This window comes from Talpa occidentalis, unplaced genomic scaffold, assembly GCF_014898055.3.
Source record: "Talpa occidentalis isolate TD23 unplaced genomic scaffold, MPIMG_talOcc4v2.1 talOcc4.6, whole genome shotgun sequence".
Classification (NCBI taxonomy): domain Eukaryota; kingdom Metazoa; phylum Chordata; class Mammalia; order Eulipotyphla; family Talpidae; genus Talpa; species Talpa occidentalis.
Genome location: NW_023604972.1, coordinates 93512750 through 93532138, shown reverse-complemented (window position 1 = coordinate 93532138; position 19389 = coordinate 93512750). Strand labels below are relative to the sequence as shown.

At 40.8% G+C, this 19389-nt stretch overlaps 1 protein-coding gene across 1 annotated transcript in view; it reads left to right on the top strand.

The window, feature by feature from the left end:
- Positions 1-8081: 8081 nt before the first annotated feature.
- Positions 8082-19389, top strand: part of ARSB (arylsulfatase B) — a 146054-nt gene continuing 134746 nt past the window's right edge. Inside the window, exon 1 of the mRNA XM_037530773.2 lies at positions 8082-8417. Coding sequence (XP_037386670.1) covers positions 8097-8417 — 321 coding nt within the window. The 5' untranslated portion in view covers positions 8082-8096. The remainder of the gene's footprint in view (positions 8418-19389) is intronic.

Below are 19389 nucleotides of genomic sequence, written 5' to 3'. Positions count from 1 at the left end.
ATTCTATCATTCTATGTGAGTTTCTATTTATGTTCATTATGTCTATTATGAGACAGAGGGCAAACTGAGAGGTGTAATATTATGTTCAGTAAAATGGGAATTTTAGTTCATACATGAACTTACTGATTTTGCATATCTTTAAAATTCAAATTTCTTTTTAAATTCTTAATTCAGTTAAAACTAAAGAATGAATTAAGAAAATTTAATACTATATCAGTCACAGTAATTAAGAGTTACCTAAGTTGTAACCTTTTGGTAACTTATTCCTTACTGGACAATTTTTTACATAAAATATCATATCAAAGTCTAATCACAAGAATGGTACATAGAAATTGTGGAGAAAGCAAGAAAATGGTAATTTATTTAGGAAAAATTATCAAATTTCAGAAAATGCCAAGAGAATAGAAAAGACGTTGGTCTTACATGGCTAGAAGAAATTAGTAGAGAAGCATTTGAATGCCTTGAACTTTTTCACCAGTAATTGGGCATTTATTCTAAAGCAATAGATCGTCATGTCAACATTTTTTATCATTCAGCCATTTTCTCTGATTTTATAGATGAATAAAAATTTCAGATGTTTTTACCATATGTAATATAAATGTTATGATGAATTTTTTGATGAAGATATTTTAGTGAGGAATTTTCAACTACAAAGACATCTGAAATCTATTATAATTATTCCCAAAGAAACAAAGATGTAGACGTATTGCAACTCCTAGGGTTTGTTGTGAAAGGAGATTTTAATGAATCTCTGCCAAACTTTTCATTATGTTAACAGTCTTTTCCTAATTACTTGTACATCTGTTGCTCATGTAAAAGAAACTTTTGAAATTAAGAGCTTAACAAATGTTTTTCAACTATGTGTAAAAATAACTGGGCGAATCTGGCTATACTGCCTATTAAACATTAATATATAAAAATTAATTTCAATGAAGTTACTGCAAAACTTATAGCCTAAATTCAGAAAAGGTGACTTTATTATTCACAATGTACCAATTCTCATAGCAGACCATATGGAGATTTTCCTTTTTCAAAATACATTACTATTGTTAAATAGTAATCCCTTGCTTTTTTTGTACTATAATATTTATTTTCTATTTTTATTTAATTTTAACTAACATGATTATAGATACAAAGTTTAGCAGGAGAAAATTTTCACTTTGCATTTCTTTTCTGTTAGTATTCATGTTATTCCATTATCATTATTAAATAAGGATTCTGTTATGTAATAGAGGCAGGGTTTTTTAAAAAGTACATTAGCTGTTTATTCAAGATGACTTCACTCATTCCTGACACCTCACCAAGGATTACTAGACCAGCTGGGGCTGGCAACACTCTCTCTCTTCCTGGCCTCTCCAAGTGACAAATCTGCTAGGTAGTTCCAAGGAGGGAACTTACCATGAGAACCAGTGAGGTGTGCCCCTCAAGCTAGCACCATACATGGAGGGGCTTCCTAAGGGCTGAAACCATGGAAGAGATACAGCTGCCATGCTATTGAAGATGCTCCCCAGAGCAGACAAGGGAAGAATTACCCAGATTTTTCTTCTCTGAACCTCCAATCTCTGTTCAGTGTCTGCGGTTGACTGACCCTATCTGGAAGACAGGTAGGTAAAGGAGTCTGGGATATGTAGTTTATATCCCTCCAAATCCCCCACCATCCCCGCCCTTCCAATCCCACAGTGCAGAGGAGGATCATGAAATGGTCACCTAGCAATAGACGATGACTGGGAAACACCACCAATGTTGTCCTTTCAATCATGGTCAAAGGGTTTGGGTCAAGAGTTGCAAATGGTTACTCATTGCTGGGGAGATGGTGGGTTTAACTAAAACTTTTGAAAGGAATACTTTCATCAATATTTTTAAAAACATGTTGTATTGTAATATGCAATATACTGCCTTGTAGGTTTAAGTAGGAAAAATTTACACATTTAAATTCTATTTACACCTTTAATTGTATTTAAATAGGCATAGATTTTCTCTGGGTCACACTGGTACTTCTGGAGAGAGGTTGAGATTTACTTTTCACTATATGCCTTTTTAACTTGTTTAACTTCTAAAAAAATATTTATCCCTTTCTAAAGATTTATGTTAATTTATTTATGCATACAAGGATTGGGGTGTAGGCCAGAGGTGGGGGGTCTTGGGGGGAGGTGAGAGGATTCACCAGAGATAGAGTGGGGAGCAGAACAGGCAGATCTACTGAAATATACTGCCAAGGGGACAGCAAGCGAAACAGGAACCATGTGGATTAACTCCCTGGCCAGGGATCAAACTCATGCCATAAACCCCTGTGCCACCAGGGAGGCCCAACTTGTTTAACTTTTTAAAAAATACAATATGACTTCTATATTTTAATACAGTTTACACGTTGGTTTGAAATACTTAATCATGGTTGGAAAGAGTTCACTTAGAACGGATGCTTTAGAAACAGGTATACAACGTACAAGAAAGGTTTGGTAACAAAAAATTGAATCAACTCAAATTTTGTATAAAATAAGTACTGTATGAACACTAAGGCTCAGTTTCTATGAAAGGTTAGGGAAAGAAAAGAGGAAAATGAGACAAAATGCCATGCCAATATCCTGCTTCTTGATCTGGTGGTAGTTATGAGTATGTTTGCTTTGTGAGAATTAATTGATCTATAAGCACTTTCGGGTATTTATTACATGCCCCAAAAACTGCTATGCCAAAAACTTTTTGTATGAATGATACTATTTTCCTTTCCACGCTCATCTAATTGGTCTTGAGGAAGGGGGAGGTAATTATTGGCAGTACGAAAGGGCTCAAAGGAGTTTCAACCTGATGTAGACAAACTTTTTATCTAGATTATCAATTTCATATATTGGAGAATTTTAGAGTAAAGAGAAATCTTTCCTCTTTTTTTCGATCTGATTCTCTCCCAAAATACACACAGGTACTAGCACACAGAGTATACCTGAAACTTATATAATGTTATAAGCATGTATAAGCAGCTTACCTTAATACAAAACTTTAAAATATATTAAAGCAGAAAAAACATGAAGATGCAAGATGCTTCTAATAAAGAATTATCTTCCTCTATGCCTGGAACCTTGACAATGCACTGATAGTAATTAGCGCTGATGGTGGTTAATGCATATAATTTAGGCATGTCACCAGTGGCGGATAGAAGGGTAAACAAACCTTAAAACACTCATCTCATGCTTCTGTAAGTCCAGACCACAAAGGTCTTTAGGGACCTTCTCTCCCTCATTTACACGTGGTAGAAACAAAGATCACTTTCAAAAACTAAATGTATCATGAAAATAATATGATAGCTGATATCTAAAGAAACAGCTTGGATATTTTTTTCTGAATTTCAAGACATTCTCCTCCTGGACTATTCAGGCCAGTAACAGAGCAATGAGTAATGTAAACCACAATTTACCACATTTACTGAACTTCAGGTTTTCTCTCTGAAGAAAGACCTCTTACCGTCCTTATCTTTCCCTCAATGGTCAAACATTTAGAAATAAAGTGTTTAAAATTACTTAGTCTTTGTATGAAATATTTATCATGTTCAAAGTCACTAAACCACAAACATGTTGAGAAAAATCTTTGAAATAAAGGGATCTAACTTCTGACTATCAAACATCAGTTAGTACCAGACAAAGGTCAAGAGCACTGCAAAAACTAAAATCAAGAGGCAGTAATAAGCTTCTATGCGTGTTGTTAGTGCCTGACCTTTAGGCTTTACAAACATGTTCACTGGGGAATATTTGACTTTCACACTGTTCTCACTTGTAATGCTTTTTACTTTAAAAGAATGTAAATTAGTGGGCCTCCCCAGTGGTGCAGCGGGTTAAGCGCAGTGCTGTGAAGCTGTCTTCAGCCTCTGCAGCGCTGGTTTGATTCCTGGCCGGCCAGGGAGAAACCCACATGGCGAGATAGACCTCTCCTGTCACACCTGCTGTTCCCCTCAGCAGTGTACTTCGATCCTTCTGAATTCTCTCACCCTCTGGCACCTCTGGCCTGTACCCACTTCGGCACCTCTGGCCTGTACCCACTTCGGCACCTCTGGCCTGTACCCCAGGGCTTCTCTAAATAAATAAATCTTAAAAAGAAAAAACACTGAAAAAATGTAAATTATTATTACCATTAATAAAACATTATTATTAGAAATGGGTAATATAGGCACAGAGTTCAAAATTTAGAAAATACAAAGGATATATGGTGAGAAGTTAGTATTTTTCCTATCCTGGCCTTCAGTCAACCGGTCTACCAGTTGACATGTGATTATCTCTTCTGTATCTTTCTTGAAATACTCTATAAACATGCAAACATCTCTCTATTAATATGTGAACATGAGTGTATATGTATACATATATTTTCAAGTAAAAGAAAGTATACCAAACATAATGTTCTTTGCTTAACTTTAAAACTAATGTTGTATTTTGGCAAATACTCCAACACTCCTTTTAAATGATTCCTTAATATCCAAAAATTAATTTGGCCAGGATCTATTACTTGCTTTCTAATAAAATGATGATAAAGTGATAATCTTGATACATGATATTCTTCACATTGAGTACATCTGAAAGATAATAAATCCCTACATTTGGAACTTTGAGATTGAAATATATGTGTATTTGACATACATGTAAAATTGCTCCCTTTATGGGTTGTGCCAAATTTTACTTGTGATTAATGTATGAGAGGGCTTGTTTCTTTATACCCTACCCAAAGTGGTGAGTTATCACTCTCCTTTTGAGTGAGGTCAGACATCCATTCACATTTTTAATAATCACTTATATTTTCTTTTTGTAAACTAGTATGTTCCTGTATTTTTTCCCATTGAAAACTGGTTTGTTGGTTTTTTTTTTTTTTTTTTTGTTTTTACTGATATTAGGAATGATGAAATTTTAACTATGGGTTTAATACAGGTTTTGTGTGGGGTCAAAAAGCAAACTAGGTGATTATGTGCAGTACTTTTCTATAAGTTCCAAGCATCCCACCTACCAACTAAACAATTTTTATATCCATGTGTGAGTTGCATCATCTAACTGATTGAAATGCTTTTAACTGATATAATTATGTGTTGGGAAAACACTCCAAAAATCAATGATGACACTAGCTCAAACAAAAAAAAAAAATAATTCTGTACTTGGGAGAACATAAATTATTATACAGAAATCAATAGCTCTCAAATAATAGAGAGCTAAAAGATACAATGGTAGAGAAAATTTCACGTTGACAGCAAGAGAGAAGAAAATTACTTAGGAATAAATACATAACAAGAAAAGCACAAACCAATATGAGGAACATTTGAAAACCCTTCTCAAATACACAAAAATAGACTTTAATAAATGGAAGACATCCATTGTTCTTAGAAAAGAATTTAATATCATGATTTCAATTCTCCCTAACTGAATTTATAAGATTAAGACAATTCCAATAAAATGCTCAAAACTTTTTTTTTAAATGAAATTAGGCCCGTTGATATTAAAGTCATATGAAAGTGGGAGTCTGACTAAAAGGGGCAGGAAACATGCCTGCCCACAACATCAGACGTGGCACTGTACTGGGTAAGAGAGTTCATGAGTAGGCACCCAGGAACATGGGTGCATTGCTAGAGAGTTACAGAGATGAGGGCACAGAGCAAGGACTACCAGCTTGAATCTTAGGCTCGTAACCCAGAACAGCTAGAGCCTGAAATGGCTGGACTACCTTATAGAAGAGACTGAGACATCCAAAACGCCTGCCATTGGTGGCTGCCAAACTAGTAAGCACAAGTTTTAAGAATAACAGAATATGTACATATTCTCAAAGTATCTTCCCATGACATACTTATTAGTTATAAAGGAAAATATTAACTTTACAGAGGAGATCATTCATGAAATGATCAAATAATAGGGCAAATTAATATCATGTTCCTGTGACTATGAAGCATGGAGAAGGATACTTACTTTTGTGGTATTTCTGCACAAACCCACAACCTGAGTCTAATCACTAAGCAGCATCAGATAAACTTCAACAAGAGATTTCATTGTAACTGTCCTGTCCTGTATATTATAGGCATTCAATAAATAGATAAAAAATAGGCTCAACTTTTTTTATTTGCATATTTCCAGAGCACCATAAGCAGAAGCTTTTATTTGAAAAATGAAGGACATGAGAAGTCTAGCTGGTTTCAGGAGCAGTTAGTTAAAGGAGAAATTGTCCCTGCAGATCAATGACCACTGTTTAGGCAATTTGATTTTTATCATGAATGGTAGTATTGAACAGTTAGGGAGCAGAGCAGTCTTTTACAGGGTCTTTAAATGAAAATTTTAAGGCTTAACATAAGAGTCTTCAAAAATTATTCTTTTTAATTTAATGCAAGGTTTAATCATTTTCTTGTTAAGTTTTATTGATTCCATTAGAAATAAAAAGTGAATGTATAATAATCTTGTGTGCAAAAAGTATAGCTATGGAAGAGAGAAACATTTCTTCTCTCTTTTTTTTGAAAGAAAGGACCATTCTGTTTCATTCAGCTTTAATGATGTGAGGTTTTTTTTTTTTGGGGGGGGGGGTGTTTGCATAGAAGAGCTAGGGTCCAGGCCAGAGGTGAGGGCTGGGGAGGGTTGGGGAGGGGAGAGGATTCACCAGAGAAGGCTTGGGGAGCAAAGCAGGCAGATTTACTGAAATACACGGCTGAGGGGAGCAGCAGGTGAGACAGGAGAGGTCTGCTGCGACATATGTGGGTTAGCTCCCTGGCCAGGTTCAAACTCAGGCAGTTTTGGTGGGCCATGAAGGTGACAAAGCTGAGACTTAGCCCCTAAGCCACCAGGGAGGCGTGGGAAACATTTCTTGTGTTAAGTAATTTTCAAAAAAGGATGAAATGAGTCATAGAAATATAAAATGAATATACGTTAAGGATTTATTTAACTCATTAATGAGGAAACTGGTAATGTTTCAAACCAGCTGAAAGGACAATCCAAGAAACAGATCAGGAATATTAAACAAATGTGCTACTGGTTTTTTCTTGGTGGTGGTGGGGAGAGTTGTCACTCCAGTGAATAGAAACCATTTGCCAGTATATAAACAAGAATTATTTTCAATTGCTATCAGGTATCCACAACTTTTAGAGTTGTAAAATACCTCCCACGGAATCGCCACATCACCTTGAAGAATGTTCTCTCTAATCTTCCCTTTACAACTATTCACAGTTATTATCTCTCTCCAGACTAAGAGTCAGCAGAAAGTCTTGGATGATGGGAACATACAGGTTATAAGGCTCACCTCCCAATTCAACGTATGTGGGATTTTCCCTCCCATTCACATATATTTCAGACAAATTAGATACCACACAGTATGATTCACTATTTGATTGTTGGTGAGCCAGCTCCTATATGGACAAACTAATAAACTACTCAATGGCCACAGAACACCCCACGACTTCCAGGGCAGCCTGCAAGTAAACCTTCACCTTCAAAGAAGTATGCTAGGTGGGGAGGAAGTGGTTACATAGGCGTGCACTATTTTTATAAGTGAGTCTATAATTTCATCTATACCTCTGCCTTTTCATCGTCACCCATCTGCAGAGGCCGGGCTTTTGCTAGACACAAGTCTTCTATGACCTTCGAGATACCATAGCTCAAGATCAGGAGTCAGAACTGGATTTGGGTTAGGTTCAATCATTTATCAGCTTGTTTATTCTCGGGGAAAAAAAAAAAAAACATGGGCACTAATTATAATTCGTAGCTGCCAGGGTTGTTGTGAGCTCTAAAGAGATCTGGGATGTGAAGATGCTTTGTAAACTGTGAAGAGTCATTCTAAAAAGAACAAATGTGTTCCTTTTTCAGGATGCCACAGTGCAAAGTTCACCCCGGGAATGTGCTGGAAGCGCGAGGGCGCTTCCACCGAGCCGGGCGGCCCGGGCCCCGCGAGCTCGGCCCCGCTGGCTCCTCCCCCACAGCCCCGGCCCCGGCCCGAGGGGACGCGGCGGGGGCGCGGGCATCGGCCCGCTGTAGCCGTCGGCCCGCGGCGGGTGAAGCCCCGTGCCTGGGCGGGGCAGGCCCCGGTGCCCCAGTTCCTGATTCTATAAGAGGTGCCGGGGCTGGTGGCGCCACAGGCGCGGGGACCGTGGGTGGCGAAGGATGGGCCCGCGCGGCGCGGCGAGCTGGCCCCGAGGCCCCGTCCCGCGGCGGCCGCTGCTCCCCGCCGTCTCCCCGCCGCTGCCGCTGCTGCTGCTGCTGCTGCTGCCGCTGCCGCCGGGCTCGGGCGCCGGGGCGCGCCGGCCCCACCTCGTCTTCGTGCTGGCGGACGACCTGGGCTGGAACGACGTGGGCTTCCACGGCTCGCACATCCGGACGCCGCGGCTGGACGCGCTGGCGGCCGGCGGGGTGCGCCTGGACAACTACTACACGCAGCCGCTGTGCACGCCGTCGCGGAGCCAGCTGCTCACCGGCCGCTACCAGGTACGCAGCGCCCCCCGCGGCCCGCCGCCCCGCCGCCCCGCCGCGCCCGGCTCCGCCCCCTCGGGCCGCGGCCTTTCTGCTGCGCGGGCGCCGCCAGGGCCCGCGCCGCCCGCCAGCCTCCGGGAAGGCCCGGGGAGGCCGGGCGGCCGGGGCGGGCGCCGCCAGGACGGGGTCAGTTCCCTGAGGCGGGCTCTGGAGAGGCGGCTTCGCGCTCCTTCCAGGCCCTCAGCCCACCGCGGCCTCTGCGCATGCCCGGCACCAGGGCGCCCCCTGTCCCCCGCCCCCTCCTCCTCTCGCGGTGGCTTTGTGTCTTCCGCTTTCTAAAGGTCGGAGTGAAAGGGTTTCTGGGAATGCTGAGTGCGGGACCCTGCGAGCCCGTAGGCCGGAGGGTCCGAGCAAACTCCTCCGAGTGGTCGTGTTGGGGGGAGGTTGGAGAGGGACCAGGCCGGCGACCTGGAGAGGAGCTGTGAGAGGTGGGGAGCACAGAAGCAAGCGGGAAAGTTAAATTGGGAGTTCCTCCCTGGGTGCAACGCTACCTGCCTGAACCCAGCTGTCGTAGGTTAGGATCGCCCACCAATGATTAAAGTAATCTTTGCAAGTTCTCACCAACCCTGCAATGAAATCTGCCTTGCATAGGTGCTGTTTGTTCAAGCTGGTGTATTTTGGGCCCTTTCTGTGCTGGTCGTGGGATTTGCATGAGCCTTGCTCTCCCAAATCACACCAACCCTGAGTCTTGGAGAAAAACCTTGAGTATTTAGAGTACCCTGTGGTTAAGAAGTGAAGGAGGCTAGAAGCTGGGTGCCCTAAACCAATTTAGGAAACCCACTCAACATAAGAAGCTAGCCTCTCCAAACATTTTACATCACTTTCTCCTTTGTTTTATTCTGTTTAAGTTGGAAAGACCCATTAGAAAGTACCTTGGGTTTGCAAACATACTCCTTTAAGTTACTTATTATTCTGGAAGGGCTAAGGGGCCTTATTGCCCTCACATACTATATACTCATACCGTTCTAAGCACTTTACATGATTAACCCTAACTCTCACAGCAACCCAGTAAGGTAGATACTACTGTTACTGTCTCTGTTGGATCCCAAGGAGATGAGGATGGAAGAGGTTGAACTTGCTGGAGATCATAGGGCTAGTAACCGGTGATCAGGATTTCAACCGTGGTCTGACTCTATAACCGCTATGCTATAATGTGTACTCAGAATTATTAAAAGCAGCATCACAAATAATACTTCAGACTTACTAATTAGTCTCTCTATATGATTTTTTGATATTTAGGTAATTCCTGAACAACTCAATTAAAAAAACCCAACTCATCACATTTCCAGTAAAGTATTGCCTATGTGAAATGTAAAATGAAAACAGGGAGAGAGGTTTTATTCCGAATGAATAATTTATTGTGCATACTTTTAAACAATAAAATAAGGAAATTTTATAATTAGGTACTTGAAAGAATTATCTGTGAACTTAATCATGTTTTAATATTTAGAGATTCCCCCTTCCCATAATCATTTAACTTTATACTAGAAAGCTGTAAATTTGATACCAAATGCCAGTCTTGGTTTCTCTTAGCCAATAAAAGGAAAATGAGTTTAAGAAGAAGGAAAGCAGTTTAATTTGTTGACAAATTGAGGAGGGTATCAGACTCCTGTCTGAAAGACCACTCAATAAAGAAAAAATCAAAATCAACCAGCAACTGTAGACCAGAGACATACTACTGGGTGGGGGAGGAGAGGAGGGCTTAGGGTCAAAATAAGGGGGGGTGGGAATTGTTTGGGAAATAGAACCAAAATGAAAATGCATACATTGTGCATAAATGAAAAATGATGTAAGAATTATATAAAATAAAATAAAAAAAAATTTCCAAAAAAAAGACCACTCACTGTCCTGGTGTTTGGCACCATGCAGGGATATTTATCCAGAGTTACAAGGGAGTAGGAAGGGCAAGTGGGCAAGGGTCAGCATGTCCATCCTTGTTACATAAATGTCTGGACATTTTGCTTGACACCAGCTTGCTTTCGCTGTCACCTGGTGGTCAGCAATTCAGTATTATCTTCCTAGTGACACTAGGAAGAAATGTAAGAAATTTCTTTTTTCCTTTGGAATGTAAGAAATCAAAATTTGTTGAGCCTAGAATGTAAGTAAAGGAAATGGGAGAGTTTATCTGGTGGGACAGGGAGACAAGTCCTTTATTGCTGTAACAAAATGATAAGCTTATGCTGAGTGAACTGATTTTTCCAAGAAATTGAGTTTCTGTTTTTTGGCTTATAAAAGTTGTTAGTGAAAAGGACTGGTTAGGAATTATAAAAGGTGGGTTTCAGTCTTCACCATGTCAGTTTTCAGTCTCTGACACCCTGACATTATTTTCCACATCTATATGTGGAATTGGATTGATCTCTTGAAGGCTCTTTCTAACTCCAAATTTCCGACTCCTATGACTGTGTCCTTTAGAGCAAATGCACACACTAGGCTAACCCACTTTGGCATACCCACTCACCCCAGCTGCTGGTGGAGAGAGAGATTAATCTCGCCCAACAGCGCAGTTTAAGGGTTAGGAGGGGCTGGTTCTATTGTTTAAGCCTGCTTTTTTGAAATCTGCATGCTTGGTTGAAAAATGCATTGGGTTAGGGGAAATGGAGAGGGAGACTGATCAGTCACGAGATGAGGCAGGTAAGTTTTTGGTAAATTCAGGTTTGCCCACTTAGGCTAGTATTCTTCCCACAGCCCTAACAGTCCTTCATTCATTCTTTTAAATTTTTTAAAAAAATCTATATTTTACTTTTTTTTTTTTTAAAGATAGGATCATTCTCATCCAGTTTTTTTTTTGTTAACTCCCCCCCCCTTTTTTTTTTTTTAAAGATTTATTTATTTATTTATTTAAGCACTGGGTACAGTCAGAAGCGCAGGAGGGCGAGAGAATTCACCAGAGCCAGAGCGGGGAGCAGAACAGGCAGAAGGACCGAAGTACACTGCTGAGGGGAGCAGCGGGCGGCAGGAGAGGTCTGCGCGCCATGTGGGACCCTCCTCCAGTGGCCGGGGAGCAGCCGGGGATTGAGCCGGCGCCTCAGAGGCTGCGGGCAGCTTCGCAACCCAGCGCTCAACCGCTGCGCCACCAGGGAGGCCCCTATTTTACTTATTTTTTTTGATAGAAAATACATTCACATTGCTTAAAACTCAAAAGTTATAAAAGGCTACACTTACCTTGATAGTCTCTCCTGACACACACATACAATGATTTTTCCCCTTAAGTATCTATTTCCCCATTTTTGGAGACCAACAATGTTATCTGAGTTGTATATGTCCTTCCACAGTATTTTATGCTAATACAAACAAATACATATGTAGATAGCCCCCTCCTCTCTTTTTATAAGTATGGCAGCAAACTCTCCATATTATTTTGCTCTTTTTTAAACTTAGCATAAAAAGCATCCTCATTAATTTCTATGGCTGTGTAATACTTTTTTTTTTTAAATATTTATTTATTCATGCATACAAGAACCCGGGTACAGGCCAGATGCCCGGGAGGGTGAGAGGATTCACCAGAGACAGAGCAGGGAGTAGAACAGGCAGAAGGACTGAAATACACTGCTGAGGGGAGCAGTGGGTGAGACAGGAGAGGTCTGCCACGACATATGGGATTGTCGCTGGCCAGCCAGGATCGAACCCGTGCTGCAGAGGTTGTGGACAGCTTCATAGCGCTGCACTCAACCGCCTGCGCCACCAGGGAATGCCCTGTGTCATACTTTGTTAAGTGAATAGATCATAATTTATTTAACCTCTCACATAAAGATGAATATATGGGTTTTTAGTGTCCTGATATATCAAAGAATGCTTAAGTCAGTACCTTGTACTTATGTCATTTTGCAGATGTTTGACAATATCTCTAGGATAATTTCTTAGAAAAGGAATATTCTGAGCTGAAGGGTAAATGTTGAATGCCAGTGGCAAGAATGGGCATCTTTTCTTAATCCTGATCTTAGAGGGAAAGCTTTTAGTCTATCACCATCAAGCATAATGCATTTGTTCTTCTTTCATTCAAAATTTATTGAGAAACTGTTTATGATGGGCATTGTACTGTATTACTGGTGTTAATTTCTGGCAAAGTTTATTTCTGTCAGGTGAGAGGAAGGAGTGACCAAAAGGAGGGATGAATAATGAATAAATAAATAAGGTCAATTTAAAAGGTGGAGCCATTAACATTGGGGGAAAATGAAGTAGGGGTAAAGTCATAGTGATTCAGGAAAGTATCTCCAAGGAGGTGATAAGGGCAGAGGGCTGAGTGAAAAGGAGTTAGGTATGCAAAGATGCTGGGAAAGAAGAATATATTATAGTGGGAGTCATAACAGCCATAAAAAGCTCTGAGGCAGGAAGGAGCTTGTTTTAAGAATGAAGAAAGCCATTGTGGCTGAAGCTGAGGGTGGACCACCTATGCCAGTACTTTTACATTGAAGCCCCTGTGGACTCAAGCATGTTTCTAATCTGACAGGGCTCTAAATGATTGTATTTAAGGATTGTATTTAAGGAGCCTCAATCAAGTGGCCTGTGGCATTCTTTGATAAATGTAGTTCAAATTAGAAATAAATTTATGTTTTATCTTTTTTTAAAAAATCTTTTAAATTGTCCTTAGAAAATACACTGAATATTTCAAATATGAAAGGTTTAAAATAGGATATGCTAATTATTAGTTTCTTGGTATTCTTTGGAAGCATGTTATACCCATAAGGAAATGAATTTTATTTTCACTTTCCTTTGTTTAAAATATCAAGATTAAGAATATTAATTTTAAATTCCTTCAGTTTTTCGAGTAGAATATGTATACTGCTTTTAGTTCAAATGGAAGACTTGAAAATACTAAATGTCCAGGGCCTCCCTGGTGGCGCAAGGAGTTAAGCACCGCCCTGTGAAGCGATCCGCAGCCTCTGCTAGCACGAGTTCGATCCCCAGCTGTCCAGGGAGCAACCCACATGGCGCAGCAGACCTCTCCAGTCTCTCCTGCTGCTCCCCTCAGCAGTATATTTCAGTCAGTCTGCCTGTTCTGTTCCCCACTCTGTCTCTGGTGAATCCCTCACTCCCACTGCATCTCTGATCTGTACCCCAGATCTTGTATGCATAAATAAATAAATCTTTAAAAAAAAAAGAAAAAGAAAATACTAAATGTCCATATTCTTATAACTTTTTTTCATATTCTTATGCATTGACTTTATTCAATACAAAATATTTATTATTCCTAGTACACAATTTAAGTGTAGCTATTTGTTCCCTAGTCTGACTTCTCCATCAGAATGCCTTGCTTGTGTGTGGCCTGGGTAAGTAAGCAGCGTTGAACAACTAAATGAATGAAGGGGAAAAGCTCTTTAAGCCAAGGATTTTAACACCAGCAAGCCCTAAAAGAGCTCACTACCATAAGCACTTAGGGCTGATGTGTCATTTCTAGTCCCCTTGCTTCCTTTCTAAGAAATTAAAATGATTAAAAGCTAACAAAAGTAACAGACCTTAGTGGAAACACTTCTTTTTGGGAAAAAAGTCAAGAAAGGTAACTTTGACCCTCAACTGGGAACGTTCTTACCTTTGGAACTGAGGGGCCACTCCAGCAGAACTCTGTAAACCTTGGCACAGAATAGAAACAATGAAAGATGACAGCAAGGTTTCATTCTTTTTTTTTTTTTTTTTAAAGATTTATTTATTTATGCATATAAGAGCTGCGGTACAGGCCAGAGGTGTGTGGGGGGTGGTGAGAAGATTCACCAGAGAGAGCCGGGAACAGCACTGGCAGACTGACCGAAGTACACTGCTGAGGGGAGCAGTGGGCGAGTCAGGAGAGGTCTGCTGCGCCATGTGGGTTGCTCCCTGGCCGGCTGGGGGTCGAACACATGCTGCAGAGGCTGCAACAGCTTCATAGGTTGTGTCTTAACCCCTTGCGCCACCAGGGAGTCCCAAGGTTTCATTCTTAAGAGACCCAAGCCACATTTTTCTTAATCACATTGATAAACAAGACACTTTCACAGCTTTTCACTCACCTGTGGTGCAGAATCTTAGACAGGAAATATAGGAAGAATGCCGCACGGGAGCATGTGGGTAATTTTTGACTTTTACTTTTCAAGTTTTGCTTTAAGAATGTGAGCAGGTGAGACCCATGGCTGCAGGCAGAATAGGGCAACCATGGCGTGGTCAGAGGGATTCTGTGGGAGCAGTTCCTCACCTCCCTTTTCTATTCTTCCTTGCCCACCTCCTTGTCCTGCCTGCCCATTCTTTATCAGCCCCTCCTATGCCCCCCATATGCTTGCCTCTCGGTGAACTCTTATTCCTGGACTTTAAGGTTAACAGTGGGGCAAAAGGAAGTGAAGAGCCTGATAAAATGGGCAGACTGCTTGGGGAAGGATGGGTGTTCCAAATTGGGAATGTTCATTGAACCCCTTGTCATGAAAGGTGAGTGTCGCTCCTAAGCCAAGAAGCGTTTTCCCAGAAAGGAAGTGTTTGAAGGCTATTCTACATGTATTATTCTACAAGTATTGATGATATTTTAAAGAGATAATTCCATTTTTTACCTATTTTACTTCCCAGGTAATGGGAAATAAGGCACTAAGTCTGGAGCTGAGTTGAATAGGACGCACTGAATTAGGGGATTTTTTTTTTCTTGATTGATTTTTGAGGTTTGTTATTTTAAGAATCAGTTTGAGCATAAACTGTCACTGTTTTTGTTTTCTTAATCATGTCATTTTACTAAAAAAATTTTTCCCTTCATATTTTCCTTCCTTTTCACGTTGGGCTGATTGCTATTTATAATCTAAGCAGAGGAAGGCACTGAAACAGTTCTTGCCTTGTTTATTCTTACAAATGACATCCCTTTGTGGGTTTAGTCAGAGATTTACAATCTTTGCTAATCAACACCAAAATAAATAGACCCTTAAAACTGTCAGTGACACCAGCCAGTTCTGCTGCCTGAGTTCTGAAGGACCAGGCCAGATGGCAGAGCCAGACCCCTAACACACATAATGTGTGTTCTGTAGCTCTTGGCTTCAACAACACAGGCAGATGACCACTTTTTAGAAGGCGTAAGGGGAGAGAGAGCAGATTCTCCACTATCCATTTGTTCTGTGGGGCATCTCCAGGAATAAACTGTAAAGTGGCATGAGTGGTACTTGACCGTGGTTAAAACCTATACTGGCCAAGGCACAGGCTGGAAATTCTGAACTCCTGGCTCACCACCAGCAGGTTCTGTGGTTGTGTTCGAGTCAGGAAGCTTCCCTCTAGGCTCTCTGGTATATAAAGTAGAGGGGTGCAGCTGCCTAGTTTTCTGAATTTTCAAGTACTGTAGTAGAAGGTGCTGCTCGAATGTGTGGGTGCAATGAGGGTATGAGTTTACCTTGTATGGCACAGAGCCTTCCTTCTGTTCAAATGGATATTATCTCAACACTACTGAAGTGAGGAGAGAAATCGCTGTCATTGCCATATGTGTAGCTGTGGTTCACCTAGCTCTTCCGGAGGGTTTATTATAAGCGTAGCTGAAATATTGTGCTCTGAATTTTGAAATAGTAATCAGTACACCGTAGACCTCCTAAACTCCTGAAAAGGGACATGTCCCAGGTTCTGATGCTGGAGACACCCTCCTCTCCGCCCCCACCAGATTGGCATTTGCTTTTTAAATTCATAGTAACTTCTAGCCTATAGAGCACAGATAACTTACAGGATCAAATAAATGTTTATAACCAGTAAGACTATACAAGCAAGGTGTCCTAATCAGTTATCTCACAGAAAGAACCCAGAGCCTCTGAATTTGCAAACTGCCTTAGCAGAGGGAATCCTTGACAGCCCAGAAAATCCTAGAAGTATTTTTCGAGATAGGAGTTGGCTTAATGAAGAAAAAAACAGCTGCACACAGTAGAATCCTTGGGGCTTTTGTGTATTATCTGTAGAACCTTCTCTAGTCACAAGTACTCTCACTGAAGTTTGCGTGTTAACAATGGAGTTGTTTTAAACCTGTTTTATTTACAAGGGGATGCTTGTTTTTTTCTGTTGATTCCTATGGTGCCCTGTTACCATCCTGCTCCATGAAGCATGGTGTAGCTCTATAGTTCTCCACTAAAATAAAGCATTCGGTTGGAACTGCTCAGCATTGGCCTGTTTACTGCTTCTCTACACATTACAGCTTCCTTACCTCAAGTAGTGTTTGAGCAGTCTGAAAACATGTTTTTGGCTATGCTCCATAGTTTGGCTTCTGCTTCCCCAGTAATGCCATAAAAATGCTTTGTCAAATAAATTCTCAGGAACTGAAAAGAACAAATTCTCTGCTCCATATGATTGTAGATAATAGAGGCAGGCTTCAGCTGACCACATGGCTTGGTGCCCATGGCTTAGTAAAGCCGAATCACACAGCATCCCTTGACAGTGCTTTATAGCCATCAGAGTTAGTGCTCTGCATGTGATGGATGAGGTTTCCATTTAACAAAATTTGCACTGAGCATTTATTTCCATTGGGTCTTTTGCATTCCTTAAAATGTTATCTTTCTTATCCTGCTCTGTTGCCAATTAGTGTATATTATGGAGTTTTCGAACTCAGGGTTAATTCTTGATCGGGTAAACTTCTAATGTTAACCAGTAGAATCCTATGAGAGAAAGTGCTCTCTCTCTCTCTCTCTCTCTCTCTCTCTCTCTCTCTCTCTCTCTCTCTCTGTGTGTGTGTGTGTGTGTGTCCCTTCCTTAGCCTGGGTATTGTAACATCTTAGCCAGCATTCCAGCTAGAAAGAAATATTTTAGAATAACTAGGGAAGGTTTATTTACAAAGGGACTATTTTAAAAGGTATCAATGTATGGGGGTGAGGTGGGGAGGGACAGGACACATAGGATAATATAGTAACTTGGTAAAGCTGTTATTTTCTCTAGATCAGGAGGGCAGGAAGGAAGGGGCGCAACTCTAGAGAGAGAATCCTGTAGCCAGTGCTGCCTGCAGAATGATCTGCTGTGAGAGGCAGAGTCTGGCACTTGGAAGCCACTCATCTCCCTCTCTCTAATCTCCTGTTGGGGCTTCCGGTTAACTGAACCCAATCGGAAGCTGAAAACTGAAATCCCCATTGGTCAGCTTCCCAGGGCAGCGAGGAGGACAAAAGGCAGAGTGGCTTTGGAGGGCAAATAGAAGGCATTGCATATATCCCAATGTAGGTATCCAGTTATTCCTAGGAGAGACATACAAATCTCAATACAAAACAAACTCACTTTTTATTTTTAAAAGTTTTATTGAGATATGATTGACATACAAAATACTGCATATATTTAAAGTATAAAATTTGTAAGTTTTGATATGTATTTACCTGTGAAGCCGCCACCACAATCAAGACAAACATATCCATCTCCTTTAAAAAAAACCCGCTTTAACATTTAAGATAGTCCAGGTGGTTCTTTTGAAATATATAACGTGTAATAATGAAATAACGTAGCAGCAGGGGCAAATCCAACAAGTGTTAGCTCTAGAAAGACACCAAAAAATAAATTTATGACTGTCAAAACTTATGAAGAAGCTATAACAAATTAGAAAAAAATTAGAAAAAAAACCTCTGAGTTTGAAAAGGTTTTTTTTTGTTGTTGTTGTTTATTTCTACTTTGTGTTTTTTGGCCACATATTTTTTTTTTAAGATTTATTTATTTATTTATACAAGAACCGGGGTACAGGCCAGATGCACGGGAGGGTGAGAGGATTCACCAGAGACAGAGCAGAGAGCAGAACAGGCAGACTGACGAAATACACTGCTGACGGGAGCAGCAGGCGAGACAGGAGAGGTCTGCTGCGCCATATGGGACCCTCGCTGGCTGGGATCGAACTGGCACTGCAGAGGCTGCGGACAGCTTCACAGCGTGGCGCTCAACCGCCTGGGCCACCAGGGGAGACCCTGGCCGCATATTTAAAACAAAACAAAATAAAAATCTGAAACTGCTATGAGAAATAGTTGAATGTAAGAAAATAAGTGTTAAATCAATATTTAGTTAGTGTCAGCACAGCGGTAGTTTCAGTATAGTTTTTATAGGGTCTTCATGTGCTATGCAGCAAGCTCCCAGAAAGACCCAGGTATAGGTACATGTTCTGTATAATGACCCCAGTCTCCAAAAAGCAATGCGTGGGAAGGCAGGATGTGCTATTGTTAACAATGCTTACAATTATAACCATTAAATTGTTGAGTATTTAGAATATGCTGGTGATAGAACCAGGATGGGATTTAATTTTCTGAACTTTATTCTATCTTGTTTTAAATTAGGGAAACCAGTAAATCATTTACAAACACATTAAAAAAAACATTTATTAGTAATTTCTTATTACCACCTTACAGCTAAAGGGAGGTGGCCCGAGAGTCATGGTCTGAGTGACAACTGGTATTCTCTCTATCCCTCCCTGTGGCAAGAGCCCTGTTTATTCCACCTCGAGATCCTCAGGATTAGGGCAAGCTGGCATCTGGTCTGGTTCAGGAGTTCAGTGCAAGTCCCCAGTCCCACTTCATGCACAGAAAAGCAATTTCCTCGCTAGAACAGGACGAAGGACAGGCATTGTGAAGTTTTAGATTGAGATTGGGCAGGCAAGGAAGATTGGGCAGGCTGTGGGGTTGAAGGTGAGGGTGGGGTCGGTGTTCAGGGGCATCCAGTGACCCAGGAGTTTCCATTCTGGCCTTCAAATTTACCTAGCAAGTTCAGTTCTCAGGGCCTTTGTATATTTTAATTCTTATGCCTATATATTGCTCTTGCCCCAGATTTTTGCAAAACTCTCATTCTCAATTCAGATTACTGCTCAAGTATCTCTTCTTCATAGAAACTTTCTTTTGCCATTTTTTATCTTAAAAAATAATCTTTGTTGCTCTCTCCCTCTCCTACTTTCTTTTCCTATTAAAGTGGTCACTGTTGGATAATATCAGTAAGTAAACTTTTTGGTCTTTGAACCACTATACTGCTTAAATATTGTCAAGGACCCCAAAAAACTTATGTGTAT